We start from the raw sequence: 17950 nt of genomic DNA, 5'->3' as shown, positions 1-17950 counted from the left end.
ACACCACTCCAAAATGCAGTGGCTTAAACACCAAATTGTTATTATCTCTTGTGGTCCTGTGAGTTGACGATGCTCACCCGGGTCATTCATCATGCATTTGCAGCCAGGGGTCATCTGAAAGCTTGGCTTGGCTGGACAGCAGAGATGGCTCTCACATGGCTGGCAGTGATGCTGGCTGTGGCTACGAGTGCAGCTGGAGCTGTTAACCAGGGCGCCTCCACCTGGCCCCTGTATGTGGCCTGGGCGTTTCACAGCCTAGTGGTTGGGTTCTAAGAAGGACTGTCCCAGGAGGGAGCAGTCTTGGAAGTTCCGCATCATATTGATTAAACAAAATCACTATGGTCAGCTCGAGGGAGAGGGCAAATAGACTCTTACTGCCTAATCTGAGGAGTGGATGCGAGCATGGGGAGAGAAGAAATTAATGATGACCATCCTTGGGCCCTATCTCCTGTGGTAACAAGGTGGAGATTTAGAACTCATCCTCTGGAATTCCAGTCTGCTGGGTTCCCACCATTACCCAACGCTTCCCATGTTTATTTTATGTATTATTTGCGCCCCTCCCCACCCTCACCCCAGTTATTGGATAACGGAACGTCAGGAAGGAAGACACAGAGGAAGGAGCTCTGAAATCCCATGCTCACCGATCCTGCCTGTTATTTCCTGGCAGCTGTTATTATTTGTAATGTGGCCAGACAGATCCCTCAAGGATCAGAGAAGGAGATGGAAAAGGGATATAAGTGAAGGAAAATGACATAAGAAAAGAAGAAGCAGGTGTGGTGTCTTAGATGCTCTTCATCCAGCCAAACCAACCTATTGTTTCTCCCATGGACAAAGCCTTGCAGTTGAAATACCTTCATACTACTTGGCGTCAAAACAAGGCTTTTTCCTTCTTCATTGTTTTGCTTACCAGGAATACTTCTGTTCCTTCTGTCCCATAACATCTTTTTTAACGGTAATCCTTAATGATGATGAGGGTGCAATACCTTGAACATTTCTGTGGCTTCATAGATTCAGTTCAGTTCAGTTGCTCAGTCATGTCCGACTCTTTGCGACCCCATGAATTGCAGCACACCAGGCCTCCCTGTCCATCACCAACTCCCGGAGTTCACTCAAACTCACATCCATCGAGTTGGTGATGCCATCCAGCCATCTCATCCTCTGTCATCCCCTTTTCCTCCTGCCCCCATTCCCTCCCAGCATCAGAGTCTTTTCCAATGAGTCAACTCTTCGCATGAGGTGGCCAAAGTACTGGAGTTTCAGCTTTAGCATCATTCCCTCCAAAGAAATCCCAGGGCTGATCTCCTTTAGAATGGACTGGTTGGATCTCCTTGCAGTCCAAGGGACTCTCAAGAGTCTTCTCCACCACCACAGTTCAAAAGCATAGATTGGTACAGCACAGTTAAAAATACACTTGGAGATATGCATCGAGAAGCATAAAAGTATTTATATGCTTTGACCTATGGATTTCCTATTGGGGACCTATTCCAAGGATATTACCCAGATTACAAGAAAAGTTATTCAAGTAGATAAAAATAACAGTGTCATTTACAACAGTGAGAAATTAGCAAACAGAATGTTCAGCAATAAAGGAATGATTTAGCATGTTTTGTGCTCTCCTCTGATCAATGACTGTTTTGCGGTCATTAAAAGTGAGGGTTATATACTGTAAATATTTATACACACTATGAATGGTACAATGCTAGAAGTTGCTTCAGAATAATCCAGGGAAAGATGAGGAAGTAGGTAAGAGTATACAGGAAACAAGATTGGCCAGGAGTTAATTACTGTTTCATCTGATGGCCAGTTAAGGGGTTCATTCTACTATTTGCTCTACTTTTTAATACTTTTAAAATTTTTCATTAAAATGTTTATACATGATGGTTAGGCAGATTATATAGTAATAGGGAAAAATTTAAAGATAATATATGAGAAAATATTAAATATATATACTATAATTACACATATGTAAATATGTATATGAAGAAAGACTATAAGAAATCACCTAAACTCATAAGTGTGTTAGGATTGTGTTAATATATGAGTAATTTTTTCTCTATTTTTACAAATTTTACATCATATAGAACTTTTCAAATTCAAAAAATAAGTTGGAAAATGTTTGCTTATCCTTTGTCATCCTTGAAATCTCAAATTTATGTACTCCACTTAGCATCAGTTCAGTTCAGTCACTCAGTCGTATCCGACTCTTTGCGACCCCATGAATCGCAGCACGCCAGGCTTCTCTGTCTATCACCAACTCCCGGAGTTCACTCAGACTCACGTCCATCGAGTCAGTGATGCCATCCAGCCATCTCATCCTCTGTCGTCCCCTTCTCCTCCTCTGTCGTCCCCTTCTCCTCCTGCCCCCAATCCCTCCCAGCATCAAAGTCTTTTCCAGTGAGTCAGCTCTTCGCATGAGGTGGCCAAAGTATTGGAGTTTCAGCTTTAGCATCATTCCTTCCAAAGAAATCCCAGGGCTGATCTCCTTCAGAATGGACTGATTGGATCTCCTTGCAGTCCAAGGAACTCTCAAGAGTCTTCTCCAACACCACAGTTCAAAAGCATCAATTCTTCGGCGCTCACCCTTCTTCACAGTCCAACTCTCACATCCATACATGACTCCTGGAAAAACCATAGCTTTGACCAGCATAGGATTGTCATAACTCTTACCTACACATCCCTGCAAAGCTCCCACGTTGTGCAGTGAAATTTCAATTTCTCTGCATAGATCACCCTCTGTGTGTATTTTTGCCACGCACTGAAAATTTCGAATTAGGTTCTTCATGCTGCTTGGATTACCTGCCCTTACTGCCCAAATGTGGTTTGCTTTTGAAATCCAAAGTGATTTTAACACAACTCTACATAAAACATAATGGGTGATTTTTATTTTAGATCCAAAAAAATTTTACATCACTGATAGCTCACAAGAGTACTACCTATGACTTCTAAATTGTCTGAGGTTTGAAATAATTTTAGTCACTGTTTTTTTTTTTCCTTATGTTGAGAGTGAAAACAGATTTTTTTCTGTGTTCACTCTTTCCTTTTGAGAGCTGCTGGCTTCCATTCTAAACCTCGGTGTGGGAATCATGGTAGCTGTTTAATAAGGGAATATTGGTGATTGTCTCCTATTACTTAAGGTGTTTTGTTATTATCAGGGATGGATACTGACGCCTTTATGTTCCCTGTTTCTTTTAACTAGGAAGGTAGAGCGTGAAGTGAAAGTTTTGGCAAAACTTAATCATCCAAATATTGTTCACTACCACAGTTGTTGGGACGGGGTTGATTATGATCCTGAGGAAAGCTTAAATTCTTCAAGGTAACTAAAAAGAAACTCTTAATAGGAGGAGTGCAACTTGTTTACTGTGTGTGGGTCCGTGGCTAAGGCCACTAATTGTTACATTTAATAATCATAACCAGAAACTGTGAGACACTGTTATGCCTCCATTCTGCAAATGAGGAGACAATGAATAATCCTTTCTTTGCTGCAAATTTGCTTTAAAAAATGTTTTTTTAAAAAAAAACTGTCCTCTGTGGCTTCCCCGGTGACTCAGACGGCAAAGAATCTGCCTGCAGTGTGGGGGGGCCTGGGCTTGATCCCTGGGTTGGGAAGATCCCCTAAAGAAGCAAATGGCAACCCACTTCAGTAAATTCTTGCCTGGAGAATTTCACTGACAGAGGAACCTCATGGACTACAGTCCATGGGGGTTGCAAAGAGTCACACAACTGAGTGACTAACACTTTCTGTGGTTTTTGAAATCTCAGGCTTAGGTTTCCTGACTCTGAAGTTTAAAGTACAAACTTCCTTACATGCCCTGACTCCAGTCCAGGTGGTAAAGGCAGTCTTGTGAAGAAGGTTTGCACGTGTAGACAGTGCAACTGGAGGCCACCCTCCCCCCACTGCTAACGCTCTTCTGCTCCACTCAGCTGGTTGGCAGGGTGCAGTCACGGGATCCCTTCTGTGTGTAATCACACCACTCATGGTGAGGTGATGGGCAGTCTAAATAATTCCAAGACCCTGAGCTGTGATGGGGGTACCCCCCAGCCCTTGCATTACTCATGTTCGTCTCTGGCAAGCCACTGCAAAAGGACTGAAGGGTTATAAAGAGCCTCCCTTTGAAAGTCACCCAGTGTTCCTTGGAGACAGTTCTTTCAGTACAAACCTGAGGCCGTGGTGAGCCTGTTCATTCACCATCTCGTGGCTCCAGCCCTGTCTCCACACCACGTAATTTAGAACTGTATCATTAGTTTCAGAAGTACCATCTGCATATGGACTTCTTCAGCTTTTAGAAAATTCCTGGCTACCTTTTTTTATTTTCTAGCCAACATATGCTCAAAGAATTTAAATTACTATTAAAGCCAACTCAGTTCCGAAAATAACAACGACCATGATTAGCAAAATCGGCCCTCCTTGCTGTGGGCCGTGTGCTTGGTCACTCAGTCATATCCAGCTCTTTGTGACCCCATGGACTGTAGCCCACCAGGCTCCTCTGTTCATGGGATTTTCCAGACAAGCAAACTGGAGTGGGTTGCCATTTCCTGCTCCACAGGACTTTCCCAACCCAGGGATCAAACTCAAGTCTCTTGTCTCCTGCATCGGCAGGCAGATGCTTTGTCACTAGCGCCACCTGGGAAGCCCTGCCTCATTGCTATACCTCACAACAGTTTTTGGCATTTCTCTGAGAGCTCCTGTCCATGTACTACTGCAGCAGTCCCTAACCTTTTTGGTGCCAGGGACTGGTTTCATGGAAGACAGTTTTTCCATGAGCCAGGGAGAGGGGATGGTTTGGGGATGATTCAAGCATATTACATTTTTTGTGCTCTTTATTTCTGTTATATAACCTCCACTTCAGATCATCAGGCATTAGATCCCAGGGGTTGGGGCCTGCTGTACTATTGTTTTCTGCTTGTTTTTCCTTTATCTCTCTCCCATCAAACTATAATCCTCATGCGAGCAAGGCTAGTGTCTAACTCATTTTCTTATCTTTAGGTGCCTGTTCCGTGTCTTTTGCAAAATAGATGCTCAGTAGAGCAATGGTGAATTAAAATGTTTCAAAATTACAATATATAATAATGAAATTTGGTTTTCTGTAATTCTGTCATATTTTTGCTTCTCTTGCTATCTATTAGCAAAGATAGTCAAGGACCTTCAGCGTTAAAGAATGGGAAGGCTGCTACTTTACAACTTGGCTAAACAAAGCTTTGATATCTGGGAACTTATGACCTAAATAAAGAGTGGTTTATTATGTATTGACTCACATTTGTTATATTTAGATTTCTGTTTTGAGACATGTTCAGCATTTTTAAGAAGGTGTCATTTTTTAAATCTAATTTTTAAGTGTATTTTTTAATAAATTTATTTTTATTGCTACTTCTACAGTGAATTTTATCCCAGATCAAAGACTAAGTGCCTTTTCATCCAAATGGAATATTGTGATAAAGGTACATTGGCGGAATGGATTGACGAAAGAAGAGGCAAGGAGCCAGACAAACGTTTGGCTTTGGAATTCTTTCAACAAATAACAATAGGAGTGAATTATATACATTCAGAACAGTTAATTCACAGAGACCTTAAGGTGAGTGGGAAATGTGCTGTATTGGGAATTGATAAATAGCGTTTATTAATGTGAAAGTCTGTCTTCTTTAATTTTAGAATTGATCGACAGTCATGAGGAAATAACATCTCTGATCCTGTAAAGTTAGAGTGGATATAGCACTTGCCCCAGGTACCAATCTGTAGAATCAATCAGGAGGTTGCCAGGGCTGTAAACTTACTGAGATGCTGAGCTCTGCAAGAAGCAGCTCATTGCCCATTCACTTCTGGTCCTATTTGTCTTCCTGGCTGATACCTTCACCCCGGTTGTAAACACTAACAGCGTTAGTATGCTGGACATTTCTGTGCACATAATTCTCGTGGCTGGAACATCCAGTTGAGTGCTCTGTCTCTGCCTCTCCTGCTTCCCAGGCTTGTCTGAGAGGCAGAAGAGACTCTGGTGACTCTGGCTTTGGGAACACGAATCTCTTAACCTTTTAAGTCATACTCTTGACAGCAGTCACAGCCACTAAGTCCAGAGTCTAGAATTTGCTTGGCACTTGGTGAGACCTCTCTGCCCCATGATTGGAAAACTGCAGCAATGCAAACCTTGGAACATGCAGTATACTTTTGTATTTTCATTTTCTTCTGGCTCCCTAGCTTCTTTCATGGTCTAGATTAGCAGTTTTCCCATTTCCTCCTCAAAATCAGACAGAAGAGCTTTTCAGTCTTCCCTCAGCACTCTGCTCTGTTCCCTGTGATTTGGGTATAGTCATCAAAAACCTCCCATGCTGAATCCTATCACCAAAACTTTGCTCATGTGCTCACATGAGACACTCTTCTACCTGTCCCCTTTGGTCTTAATTTCTTTATGAGCTTTTCCTGGTCATTCTGGATCAGACAGAAGCACCTTGTCTATATGGACCTTGAGCTTATCCCACATGTCTAAAACAGCCAGGAATGAGAAACAAAGAAAAATGTTCCTTGAGAAAAATAAGCAGCCATGTACATAGTTGTTTCTTGGCCTTGGTAGGAAAAGATGGCCCTTTGGTCTTTTCAGGGGCTGGATGTCTGATGCCTTCATATTGGGGTGCCTCTGGTTCCAATATCTCATTTTGTTAATAACAGTATCTGAAGGTATTCTTTGAAGTTGGAAGGATATAAGGACTCTGTTCAAAAGAATACATTTAGAATGGCTGTACCTTCACTTTGAAATGAATCATATAGAGTTAAATAAGAAATTAAGCACAATTATCTCTTTATACAATCATTTGCAAATAAATTATCTACTTACACAGTCATCTCCTCTACTCAGAGGTTTGGATATTTCCTCCCAGGCCCTCATCAGGATGAGTTAATGAAAATGCATAGTGCTCCCTCCTCCCACCACGTGGTCCGCCAGTTCCCTCCTGTATCCTGCACTGCTTGTGCCGCTTGTCAGGGAGTCATCTTTTTCTTGGGTCTGTAGAGAGTGTTTGCTCTATGTCTGCAGGTGCTCAAAGGTCAGACTTTAATACTACAGAGGCTTCTTTCATCTTTTTTAACTTGCTAACTTCACTGATACAGTTACTGCTTTTTCACATCTAAGAGAAGATGTAAACAAAAGTGTGCATGTTATTTTGTGATGCTTTGCAGAATACCTGCTACTGGTGGCTCTTCCAGATAATGGTCTTTACTCAATAAAGCCCCTGTTCTATAAAGTCAACCAGCATTTACCTTAAGAACTAGACCAAAGATGCTGGTGAGAGACACAGAGGTTTCTGGAGAGAGGGCTTATAGGCTGCGGAGGTTCAATTTCTCAATTGCCCCAGGCTCCTCAGTCAACTTATTCTTGTGCCTCCTGGATAAAGTTTGTACCCCTTTTTTTTGCCACACCTTGTGGGATCTTCGTTCCATCACGAGGGATCAAACCTGGGCCCCCTGCAGTGGAAGCGCAGAGTCCTCATTAACAACTTTCCTGGTTTCATGGTCTTTAGAATATTAGTCAATACCTTCTACAAAGTTGTGGAATTGTCATTCTTTTCTTCCTTTTTTTTTTTTCATTGTGCTTAAAGAATTATGTGGAAGAATATATTTCAGTGCTAGGCATCAGCTTCCAGTTAACTTGGTAGCCTTCAAAGACAGAGGGGCTGTGTTTGTTAAGAAGTCAGAAGCCTGGAGAAATGAATATAAAGGAAGCTTCCAGGGTAAATTCTGCACATGGTATTCTGCAGCATTACTGGGAATGGACTCATTCTGAGAATCTCAGAATTGGAGAGGATCTTAAGGGTGTCTCCTTCAATCCCTTTCAAATGCTGGACTCGTGTTTGCAGTGTTTCCACCAAGTGGGTGTCTAGCCCTGTCTTGAATACCTTGTAGGATGGGGAACTCTAACTCCCATTTGTTGGACCACACGATTACTATCTTCAGTTCAGTCGCTCAGTCGTGTCAGACTCTTTGTGACCCCATGAATTGCAGCACGCCAGGCCTCCCTGTCCATCATCAACTCCTGGAGTTCACCCAAACCCACGTCGTATTAGGATATATTAAAAGCAAGTCTTGAGGTCGTTTCCATCCTCTAGTCCTGGATCTATCCCCACAGGGACCAGGCAGGAGTGAATCCATCTTTGACTTCAGCTATCTGGAGGCAGCCATGCCCCAAGCTTTCTCTGCTGTCAGCTAAAATGTCCTGACTTCCTCAGCTAGCATTTTAAAGACTGATATTAATAAGTTTCCTGTTTTGGGCCACCTAGGAGAGGGTAAATGCCTTACAAGTAAATTTAAAAATAGCTGTTAAGAAGTATGATTTGGATATGTGATAAAAGTCTGTCAAATTAGTACTTATAACATATTTTTTTGGCAGCCACGTAACATATTTTTAGTAGCTGTGAACCAAATCAAGATTGGAGACTTTGGACTTGTCACATACCTGAAAAACGATGAAATGCGGACAAGTAAAAAGGGAACTTTACGATACATGAGCCCAGAACAGGTGAGGTCCCCTTTCTTTCTGTCAGATATTTTTTACCTCTTTCATTTTTTAATTATAAAAATAACAGGTACTCATAAAATTAAAACAATACCTAAGCAAAGAGAATGAAAATGGAAAATTACTATTGCTCTTCATTTTTATTCCTACTCTTCTCACCAGAGTTGGTAGTTTATCCGTTTAGGTCATTTTCTTTGAGTTATAAGAAATATATAGATACATATATTTATGGAGACTTTCTTACATAAAAATAATAAATACATTTTATAAGGCTACTAGAAGTTATTTTGTGACTTAATTTTGTTTTACTCAACAGTGTATCATAATCTTTCCATATGTGTACAGATAGGTCTGACACATTGTTTTCAACAACTGTATTGTATGCCAAAATACAGATATACTGCAGTCATTTAACTATTTCCTGACTGATGGGAATTTATTTAGGCTGTTTTCAGCCTTTTACATTTGGAGACGTGTTATGTGTCTTCTTCCTTACCTTTGAGTCTAAAAACAAATATTTCTATGAGGATCAGTGATAGAGTCTTTGAAGTGAGATTGTTGACTAGAACGACAGGTGCGTTTCATAAAAACACAGGGTGTTTTCAGGGTGTGTAAGTAGAAGTCAGTAGGGGCGGAACAGCTTCCTTTCAACTCCTGCTCTCTCCTGCCTCCAGCGTGGTCACATTTTATGGAGGAAAGATTTATACCCCATAAAATTCACAGATCTTAAATGTCTATCTGTATTTTTTTTAGTTCTGACAAAGGCATAGACTCATGAAGCCTACAAGCCTCTGAGAAGGTAGAACAGTTTCCTCACCTTTAGACCCATTTCCAGTCAGTCATTCCTCTGCACTGCCCAGAGGAAACCAGTTCTCTGATTTCTGTCACCATAGATTACTCTCCCCTGATCTTGAGCTTCATATGAATGGGATCACGTTGTATGTACGCTTCTATGTTTGATTATTCTACTCAAAGTAACGTCTGTTGGAGAACCTCTAGTTGTTGCTTTTAAATAACAGCAGATTATTCCTTTTTGTGGCTGAATACTACTCCCTTGTATGAATATACCACAATTTGTTCATCCATTCTCCTGTTAATGGACACTTGGGTTCCTTCCAGTTGTGGAATATTATGAATGAATCTGTGATAAACATTTGCATGCAAGTGATTTACTGGGCGCTTCACCTAATGGTCTCATTAAACTTCACAGTCAAACTCTGAGGTTCAGACTATTGCTATCTCCATTTTAGGGTTTAGATTATTCCCACATTGATGGCTAGTGTATACAGGTGATTCAGCTATTTAGTGACAGAGATTTGAACCTGGGAAGTCAGGGCCTACATATCTTGCTAATAAATGTATATCGTTGTGTGTTATAAGACATTTTGGTTAGATAACTTTTTTGGCTTTAGAAGGCATGAATATTTATATCAGGTGAGTCACAAATATAAATTTTTTTTTTCAGCTTGATTCTGTGAAAGACTATGGAAATGAAGTGGACATCTATGCTTTGGGGCTGATTCTTGCAGAACTTCTTCATATATGTCCCACTTATTGTGAAACAGGGAAGGTAAATACAATGTTACAGAAAGAATTAAGCAACAAAAATTATTGACCATCATATTCAAAGTACTGCTGCAGTTATTGACCTCACATGAGGATGGACTGGAGCATGTTAGTGCTGACTGCAAATTAAATACGAATTTTTGTCTCTTTCAAGTTTGGGCAACCAATACTTTTTCTTGAAGACCAAACCTTTGGTCTTCTTTGGAAGGTGTGTGCATCTCTGTCTGTAAAATTGTATCGATGGCTTGCTTTGCATAAGACCCTGTGCTGAACTCTCCAAGGGTTATGAAAATGAGGAAGGCTTGTTCTCAAGGAGCTTATACGTTATAAGGAAAGGTAACATAAGAGAATGCTATGAATGTTTTAGGAGAAGGCGTGAAGTCTAATGGAAATAGCTAGGAGGGGGGCTTTGCCAGCTGCAGGGATTTAGGCTTCATGCAGGTGTTTAAATTGGGCTCTGAAGGATTGGTTGGCTTCCAATACTCCAATTTAGAGAGAAGGTGATCCTAGCATGGAAAAGGATTGGGAAAAATATATTTGGGAATAGTTGGCAGTGTCATTTGTATTGGAGTATATAAGTCAAGAAGTGGTTGATGGTCAGTGGTACTGGAAAAATATACTGGGATGAAATTAAAGCAAGAATATGGATTTCTTATGAAGACAGTGGGGTGGCCACCGTATGCTGCAGGCAGCTGGATATCCTAGTCTGAAGGTCAGTAAGAGGGACTTGTCTGGAGTTGACAGCCTTCTCCCCTGTAAGGCAGGGATATTGAAAATACCTTGCAGAGGGCTCCAGAAAGGATGCAGGGAGATAATTCATACGATGCTCTTAAAACTTCAACATGCTGTAATGATCAGGATGGTTCTTAAAGGGGGTAGTGGGGGAAGAGGATTCCCGCTTGCTTCTTGGCCGAAGAGATTTTTCTAAAAATCTAGAAATATCCTAGAATTCTGGTATCCCCAGCCTTTAGTACTTTCTAAGTTTGTTTTTCTCCAAAGTGAATCATTTCCTAATAAACATATATATGTTTAATTTCTAGTTATTTGAAGATCTAAGGAGAGGCAAATTAGATGTATTTGACGACAAAGAAGTAAGCATTTAAAAATAATTGAATTTTGTTTATTGCAATGTTTTTGTTCCTAGAATTGACTCTTACTGTCATTACAGAAAGATCTTCTAAAGAAATTACTCTCAGTGGACCCCAAGAAACGACCTACCACATCTGAGATACTGAAGACTTTGAAGGAGTGGAATAATGTTACAGAAAAAAGGAAATGGAACACATATTAGATACTTAAAAAAGTATCCTGCTTCTGATAATTCCATTTTCCTGTAACTGTCTAAATTCTGCTTGGGAATATTGATGGTATTTATCTTCTATTTTCATTTTTTCTCTTAATTTTTTTTTTTGCCACATTTGAAGAAAGGTTTACATTTTTTCTTACTTCAGAAACATTCTTACATTTGACTTTCCCATGGATCATCTTCTCATTATGAAAATACCAAAAGAATCCCTCAAATTTTCTTTTTAATACCAATCAATGAATCAATTAATTAATGTTTATTAAATGCCTAATGTTTCTAGACAAAAATAGTATCAGATCTATCTCTGTCTTAAATAGCTAACAATCTAGTAGGAGAATATGGTGATCCATGAAAAGATAAGCAAAAAAGATAAGTATAATCGCTTCTGAAGCAATTTGGTATCATCTAGCAAACTTAAATGCGTACATCCTTTCCTGAGAAGCTATCAGTTCCATTTCTACATACACATCGACAAGAATGTTCCTAGAAACCCTGTTCATAATAGCCAGAAGAATAGGAGACAGTGCTAATGTGCACGAGAAGAAAGGGTGCACAAGCTGTGTTATATTCACACACTAGAATACTGTATGTGTAGCGTGAAAATGAAGGGATTTCAGCTGAACACACTAACAGGACAATCTCTCAGGAACATGTGTTAAGGAAACAAAGCAGACTGCAGAAAATATACACAGAATGATTCCATTAACATAAAGTTAAAAGAACAGGCTAAGTGGAATAAGTGTGAAACGAGTGTGTTTAGGTATCCAAACGAATGTGGTAAACAAAACAGGGAAGGAAAGGAGTGAGAACGATTATTAGATTCTGATAGTGATTTTCTCTGAGGAGGGACAGGAGAGATTTCAGAGTTAACAGTTAATTTTTTTTTTTCTTACACTGCATGTTGAGTCCACTAGTGTTTACTGCATAATTATTTTACTTCTCTTAAATACATTTTGTACATGTTATAACAGACACTTTAAAGAGATGATAATTGTGCTGTAAGACAATAGCTGAGCACAGAAAACAGTCAATCTGGAGGGGTGAGATCACATACTGAGGAACCACGGCACAAGCTTAGAAGTGACATTCCAGTGAGACTTCCGAGTCTGTGAAGGATTGAGATGAATAGAGAGCAGACCACGTGAGGAGCCTGGACAAAGGGCCTGGTATGCATCCTGGAAAAGATAGATTTGAGAACTTGGGCATACTAGTTTGGTTCTGTGAATGGCTGTTGGAACATGCTTAGTTGCTCGGTTGTGTCCATCTCTTTGTGATCCCATGGACTGTAGCCCGCCAGGCCCCTCTGTCTGTGGAATCTTCTGGGCCAGAATATTGGAGTGGGTTGCCATCTCCTCACTCCAGAGGATCATCCTTACCCAGGGGTTGCACCTCCGTTTCCTGCATCTCCTGCCTCGGCAGGCAGATTGTTTACCTCATAGCCACCTGGGCCAGAATATAATTAAGGCGTCATCTTGGAAGACCTTGAGGGTTACTTTAAGCTTTGTAGTAACCAACTGCCTTCCCAGGTGGCGCAGTGGTAAAGAATCCGCCTACCAAGGCAGCAGAAGCAGGAGAGGTGGGTCCGATCCCTGGGTGGGGAAGATCCCCTGGAGTGAGGAAATGGCAACCCGCTCCAGTATTCTTGCCTGGAAAATTACATGGACAGAGGAGCCTGGTGGGCTACAGTCCATGGGGTCCCAAAGAGTCGGGAGTGGCTGAGCACACAGCAGCAACCATCATTCTAAAATCATTGTGTAATTTTATAATTTTTAAAATGAGCCAAGTTTAAGCTTAGCAGAAAAATCATAGTAACAGAAAATACTTTTGTCAAGATTTATAGCAATTTCTAAAAAGTGTAATTGAAAGCAATTAATATGGTCTTCAACTCCCAGTGCAGTATTTGATTAAGGCAAGGTTCATCAATGGATGCTAAAACTATTGGTTGAAAAGGTATTGGGAAACAGGAGCCACAAAAGGATGTAAATATAGTGCCACAGATGATATTACAAAGGGGAAAATGTATCTTTAAAATGAAAAGATCTTGTCACCACAGTAACCAAGTAATTAAAGGTTCAGCATCACCAAAAGTGGAAGCACTTTACAACACACCCCTCCTGAAGTGATGTAAGAATTATACACTGTCAGCTGTTTAGTTTTCTTGCCCACAGTATTTAACTGGAAATTAATCATGAGGAAATGACTAGCCAAATCCTGAATGAAGTCACTGATAAGGTAATTAACTTGGGTTTCTCAAAAAGTCAGGACAATGAAAAAAAGAAAGGAACTCTTCTAAATACAGAGAGACTAGAGATACCATGACCAAATGCAATGCTTGACTCTTGACTGTATCCTGGTATATACATACAAAAAAAAAAAAGAAAAACCCAGGAAATAGCTATAAAAGACATTTTTGAGATAATTGAGAACATTTGAATATAGACTGCATATTAAATGAATTTATAGAATAATTGTTAATTTTCTTAGGTGTGATAATAATATTGATAATGATATTGTGATAGCAGAAGATGTCTTACATTTTCTTAGGCAGTGCATACAGAAATATTTAGGGGTGAAGTGGCTTGACATTTGCAACTTACAAATGTTCAGCAAAAATCAAGGTGAACATAAATATGGTTATGTATGTATACACTTAGTCGTTCAGTAATATCCAACTCTTTGTGACCCTTTGGGCTGTAGCCTGCCAGGCTCCTCCATCCATGGGATTCTCCAGGCGAGAATACTGGAGTGGGTTGCCATTTCCTCCTCCAGGGGAGGAGTACTTTTACTCTATAACATTACCCTGTGTTTCTTTCCTCTTGACTTTTATTTGAGGAAGGAACTAGTTCATAAATCCTATAGAACTTCCTTCATTTAGGATTTGGCTGATGGTATCCCCATGGTGTTTAGTTAGATCTAGAAAATTGATTTGATTATGGTCTGAAAATTTTTTCCAAGAATACTCCCTAGATGATGCTGTAGTGTGTGTGTGTGTGTGTGTGTGTGTCTAGAGAGGAGTCACCCTTATTTCTATGTGAAAGTCAACATACAACGTATTTCTTATACATTGTGTTAGGGTATGATGGTGTATATTTTGCATCACTCCAGGAGGAGCATGATGTCTGACTGTTCCACTTTTGGTGATTTTAAGTTTGATGGGTGGTTTGTGGTGGTGCCTGGGTTGGGAAGATCCCCTGGAGAAGGGAAAGGCTACCCACTCCAGTATTCTGGCCTGGAGAATTCCATGCACTGTATCGTCCATGGGGTTGCAAAGAGTGGGACGCGACTGAGCGACTTTCACTTGTGGTGCTGTCATCCACTACCGTCAATTTTCCTTATTGGTCTTTCATCTAACAGTGTTAGCAGCCATTGATGACTATTGCCTGGATCCATTATTTCATTAGGGGTTGCAAAACTGATTTTCAGATTCTATCAAACCTTTTGCATTTATTATCTGTGACTCTTCTTGAAAGAATTTTCTCTAAAGCTGAATGGGTTGTTGTTTAATTGCTAAGTCATGTCTGACTCCTTTGTGATCCCATGGACTGTATCCCGCCAGGCTTCTCTCTCTGTGGGATTTTCCAGGAAGGAATACTGGAGTGGGTTGCCATTTCCTTCTCCAGGGGCTCTTCCCAACCCTGGGATTGAACCGGTGTCTCCTGCATTGGCAGACAGGGAAGCCCAGAAACTGAATGGAAAAGATGGGATTAATATTTATTAATTTTTAGAATGAGGTGGCACCTCAGCAACCTCCAAAGGTGACAAAGAGGTTTTTTGGCTTTTTTTTTAAGGCAGGAATGTGATCCAATCTATACTTTGAAACTGTGTTTAGACTAGGTTGGAGTAGGCAAAGACTATTGAAACGTCAGAAGTCCGAGACCAGGACAATGGGAGGGGACAGAACCAAGAGGAGCTGGCATCTAATCGGATGTGAGGATTTAGGTAATCAGAGAATACCTCCCGGTTGCTCTGATGGTGAGCACCAGAAGTATGCTGTTACAGAAGGTCCAAGTCTCAATCAAATTAACCCCTTCAGTGAGCCACACACAACTGAGAGACATTTTGGCTCACACTGTTCTCTATTACACAGTTTCTAGTTAGAATTTAAGCAAGAGTGGAGCAATGGTTCAGGTGTCACCATGGTGAGGTGCAGCACCTTGAGGTAAAATGCTGGATCTCGTTTGCAGATGTCGAGTTGGAGGTGCTGCCGAAATACTCAGGAGTGAACGTAGAGCAGATCTAGGAAATGCAGGGCGGGTACTTGAAGGATTAGCTGCAGTCATCACACAAACGAGATGTGGGTCTTATCTGGACATAAGCCCTGGTGTTTACCTTTGCATCCAAGAGCTTGCCGAGGGAGAGTACATAGAGGAAAGGGCTCAGAAACAAAAGTATGCTGGACATCTCCATTTAGATATTTACCCTTTATATCTACGTCAGTCCACTCCCTAGCGTCTGTGATTTCACATCTGTGACCGTGAGCTACTCCAGTCCTGACATTTCCTCAGAATGGTCACAGATACAGGGACAACAGTTGACAGATGTACAGAGGCCCCACTACTGGCTTATACTAAATGCAGGAGAACCCAGGTCTCCCGCATTACAGGTGGATTCTTTACCATCTGAGCCACCAGGGAAGCCCATTACTGGCTTATAGGAGGACTAAAGTCCATGTAATGGGTAAAACTCTTGAGGCAAATCAGATATCTCAAATATGTGTGGCTCTTCAGGGGTCAATATGATTGAGACCTGTATTAGTTTCCTAAAGCTGCTGTAACCAAATGACCACAAAACCGGTGGCTGAAAACACCACCTATTTATTTTCTTACAGTTTGGGAGGCCAGAGTTTCACTGGGCTCAAGTCAAAGTGTTGGCAGGGCTGTGCTCCTCTGGGCGCTCCTGTTTTGCATCCCGTGTTCAGCATTACCTGATTTAAGTTCCAGCCACACAGGTCTGCTCAGGGTCACCTAAATAGGCTTTTGTGCTCAATGGCTCTTAGCTATGGTTTCTACCTAAAATTCCCTTCAATCTTTTCCTTTTTTTTTTGGTAAAATAACAGCTTTATTGAGACATAATTTTGCATACTGTAAAATTCATCCCATTTAAAGTATACAGTTCAGTGGTGTTTAGTATATTCAGAGTTGTGCAGCCATCACCACAATCAATTTCAAAACACTTTCGTCTCCCCAGAAAGAAACCCTGTACTTGTTAGCAGGCTTTCCTCCTCTTCCCTGAATTCTCTGCAACCACTCATCCACTTTCAATCTCCATAGACTTGCCTGCTTGGGACATTTCATTAAAGTGGAATCATACAACATGTGATCATTTTCACTTACTATGTTTTCAAGTGTCATCTATGATATAGCTTGGGTGGAAATTCCTTTCCCTTCTGTTGCCAAATAATATTCAACTACATGGATACATTACATTTAATTCACCTACTCATTAGCTGGTGGACATTTGGGTTTCTACTTTCTGGCTATTATGAATACTGCTATGAATACTCGTGTGCAAGTTTTATGTGAACATGTTTCCATTTCTCCTGGGTATATGCCTAGGAGTAGAAACATGGGTCTTACTGTAACTCCTTCCTAGTGACTGTGATATGAAAATGATGGTCAGAGCCCAAATTCAGTGTTGCTACCATAGTGTTTTCCCAGCTCCCATACAGAATGAAGCTTCTCCCTAGTACTGCTAGTGCTTAGTACTTCAATATGGTACTTATCAGTTTGCCTTGGCACTCAGTTATTCCTGTGTGGGTGTCCCCCTCGTAAATTTCTGGAAAGCAGGGACAGTTGATTTACCTTAAGGAAGCAAGTGTATTATTCTGCATAAAGCAGGAACTCTCTAAGTGCTTTTTAATTAGTAGGGAATAAAAGTGCCAAGAATTTTATATGCCTGATCCTATAAAATGTGTCTGATATGAAATAATGTTCATTGTAAAATTTCAACAATTAAATGTTGGTAAATAGCACTTGAAGGTGGGTAGGTAAACCTTTGGTATATTAAAATCTCTTTATTTTGAATTTTAGAAGCTCCAGTAGTTTGAGTTTATAATGAGGAAAATCAAACATTTTAGAAATTCTAGATAGGACTTTGAAAATAAACATAGTATTAACATAATATGGTCAAAAGTAAATGACAACCTGACCTGTTAAAATTTATGTTTTAAATGTCACATATGTTCTAAAGCAAGTTTAAAAATTCTTTTCAGTATTTTGCACCTTTTGGTTTTCATTATTGTCTGGTTATGAAGTTGTAAAAGGTGTTTATGAATAAAAGTAAGCTTTTACTCATACTGAAAATCTGTAGTTTTCATTGGTGGTGGTAAGAATAGAAGGATGTCTCCCGCTCTCCAAGGCCGGCTGAGTGCTGGCCTCTGGCCTGGAAATGCAGACCACAACTCTGGTGGACTCATGGGTTCTGTCAAGGTTATTCCTAGTCTTATGTTAATGAATATATTCACGAACATATTTAACATACTCTAGGCCACTGGGCAGATAGCCCCATAGTACAAGGAGAAAAAGAAGCCAGTTCCTAACTCCATTCTGTCTGAAAGAATCCACATGGCTTTGGGTCTGTCAGA

At 40.5% G+C, this 17950-nt stretch overlaps 1 protein-coding gene across 2 annotated transcripts in view; it reads left to right on the top strand.

The window, feature by feature from the left end:
- The window catches only part of EIF2AK2 (eukaryotic translation initiation factor 2 alpha kinase 2), a 39361-nt gene extending 21699 nt beyond the window's left edge, over window positions 1-17662 (top strand). For both annotated transcript variants that reach the window (XM_040224636.1, XM_040224635.1), the window contains exons 11-16: window positions 3197-3313; window positions 5375-5570; window positions 8370-8498; window positions 9961-10065; window positions 11102-11152; window positions 11230-17662. In XM_040224636.1, coding sequence (XP_040080570.1) covers window positions 3197-3313; window positions 5375-5570; window positions 8370-8498; window positions 9961-10065; window positions 11102-11152; window positions 11230-11352 — 721 coding nt within the window. In that variant the 3' untranslated portion in view covers window positions 11353-17662. The remainder of the gene's footprint in view (window positions 1-3196; window positions 3314-5374; window positions 5571-8369; window positions 8499-9960; window positions 10066-11101; window positions 11153-11229) is intronic.
- Window positions 17663-17950: the final 288 nt, after the last annotated feature.

The sequence above is a fragment of the Oryx dammah genome, unplaced genomic scaffold (genome assembly GCF_014754425.2).
Source record: "Oryx dammah isolate SB20612 unplaced genomic scaffold, SCBI_Odam_1.1 HiC_scaffold_25, whole genome shotgun sequence".
NCBI lineage: Eukaryota > Metazoa > Chordata > Mammalia > Artiodactyla > Bovidae > Oryx > Oryx dammah.
The sequence above is the reverse complement of the archived record's forward strand: the minus strand, read 5'-3'. Positions and strand labels throughout refer to the sequence as shown.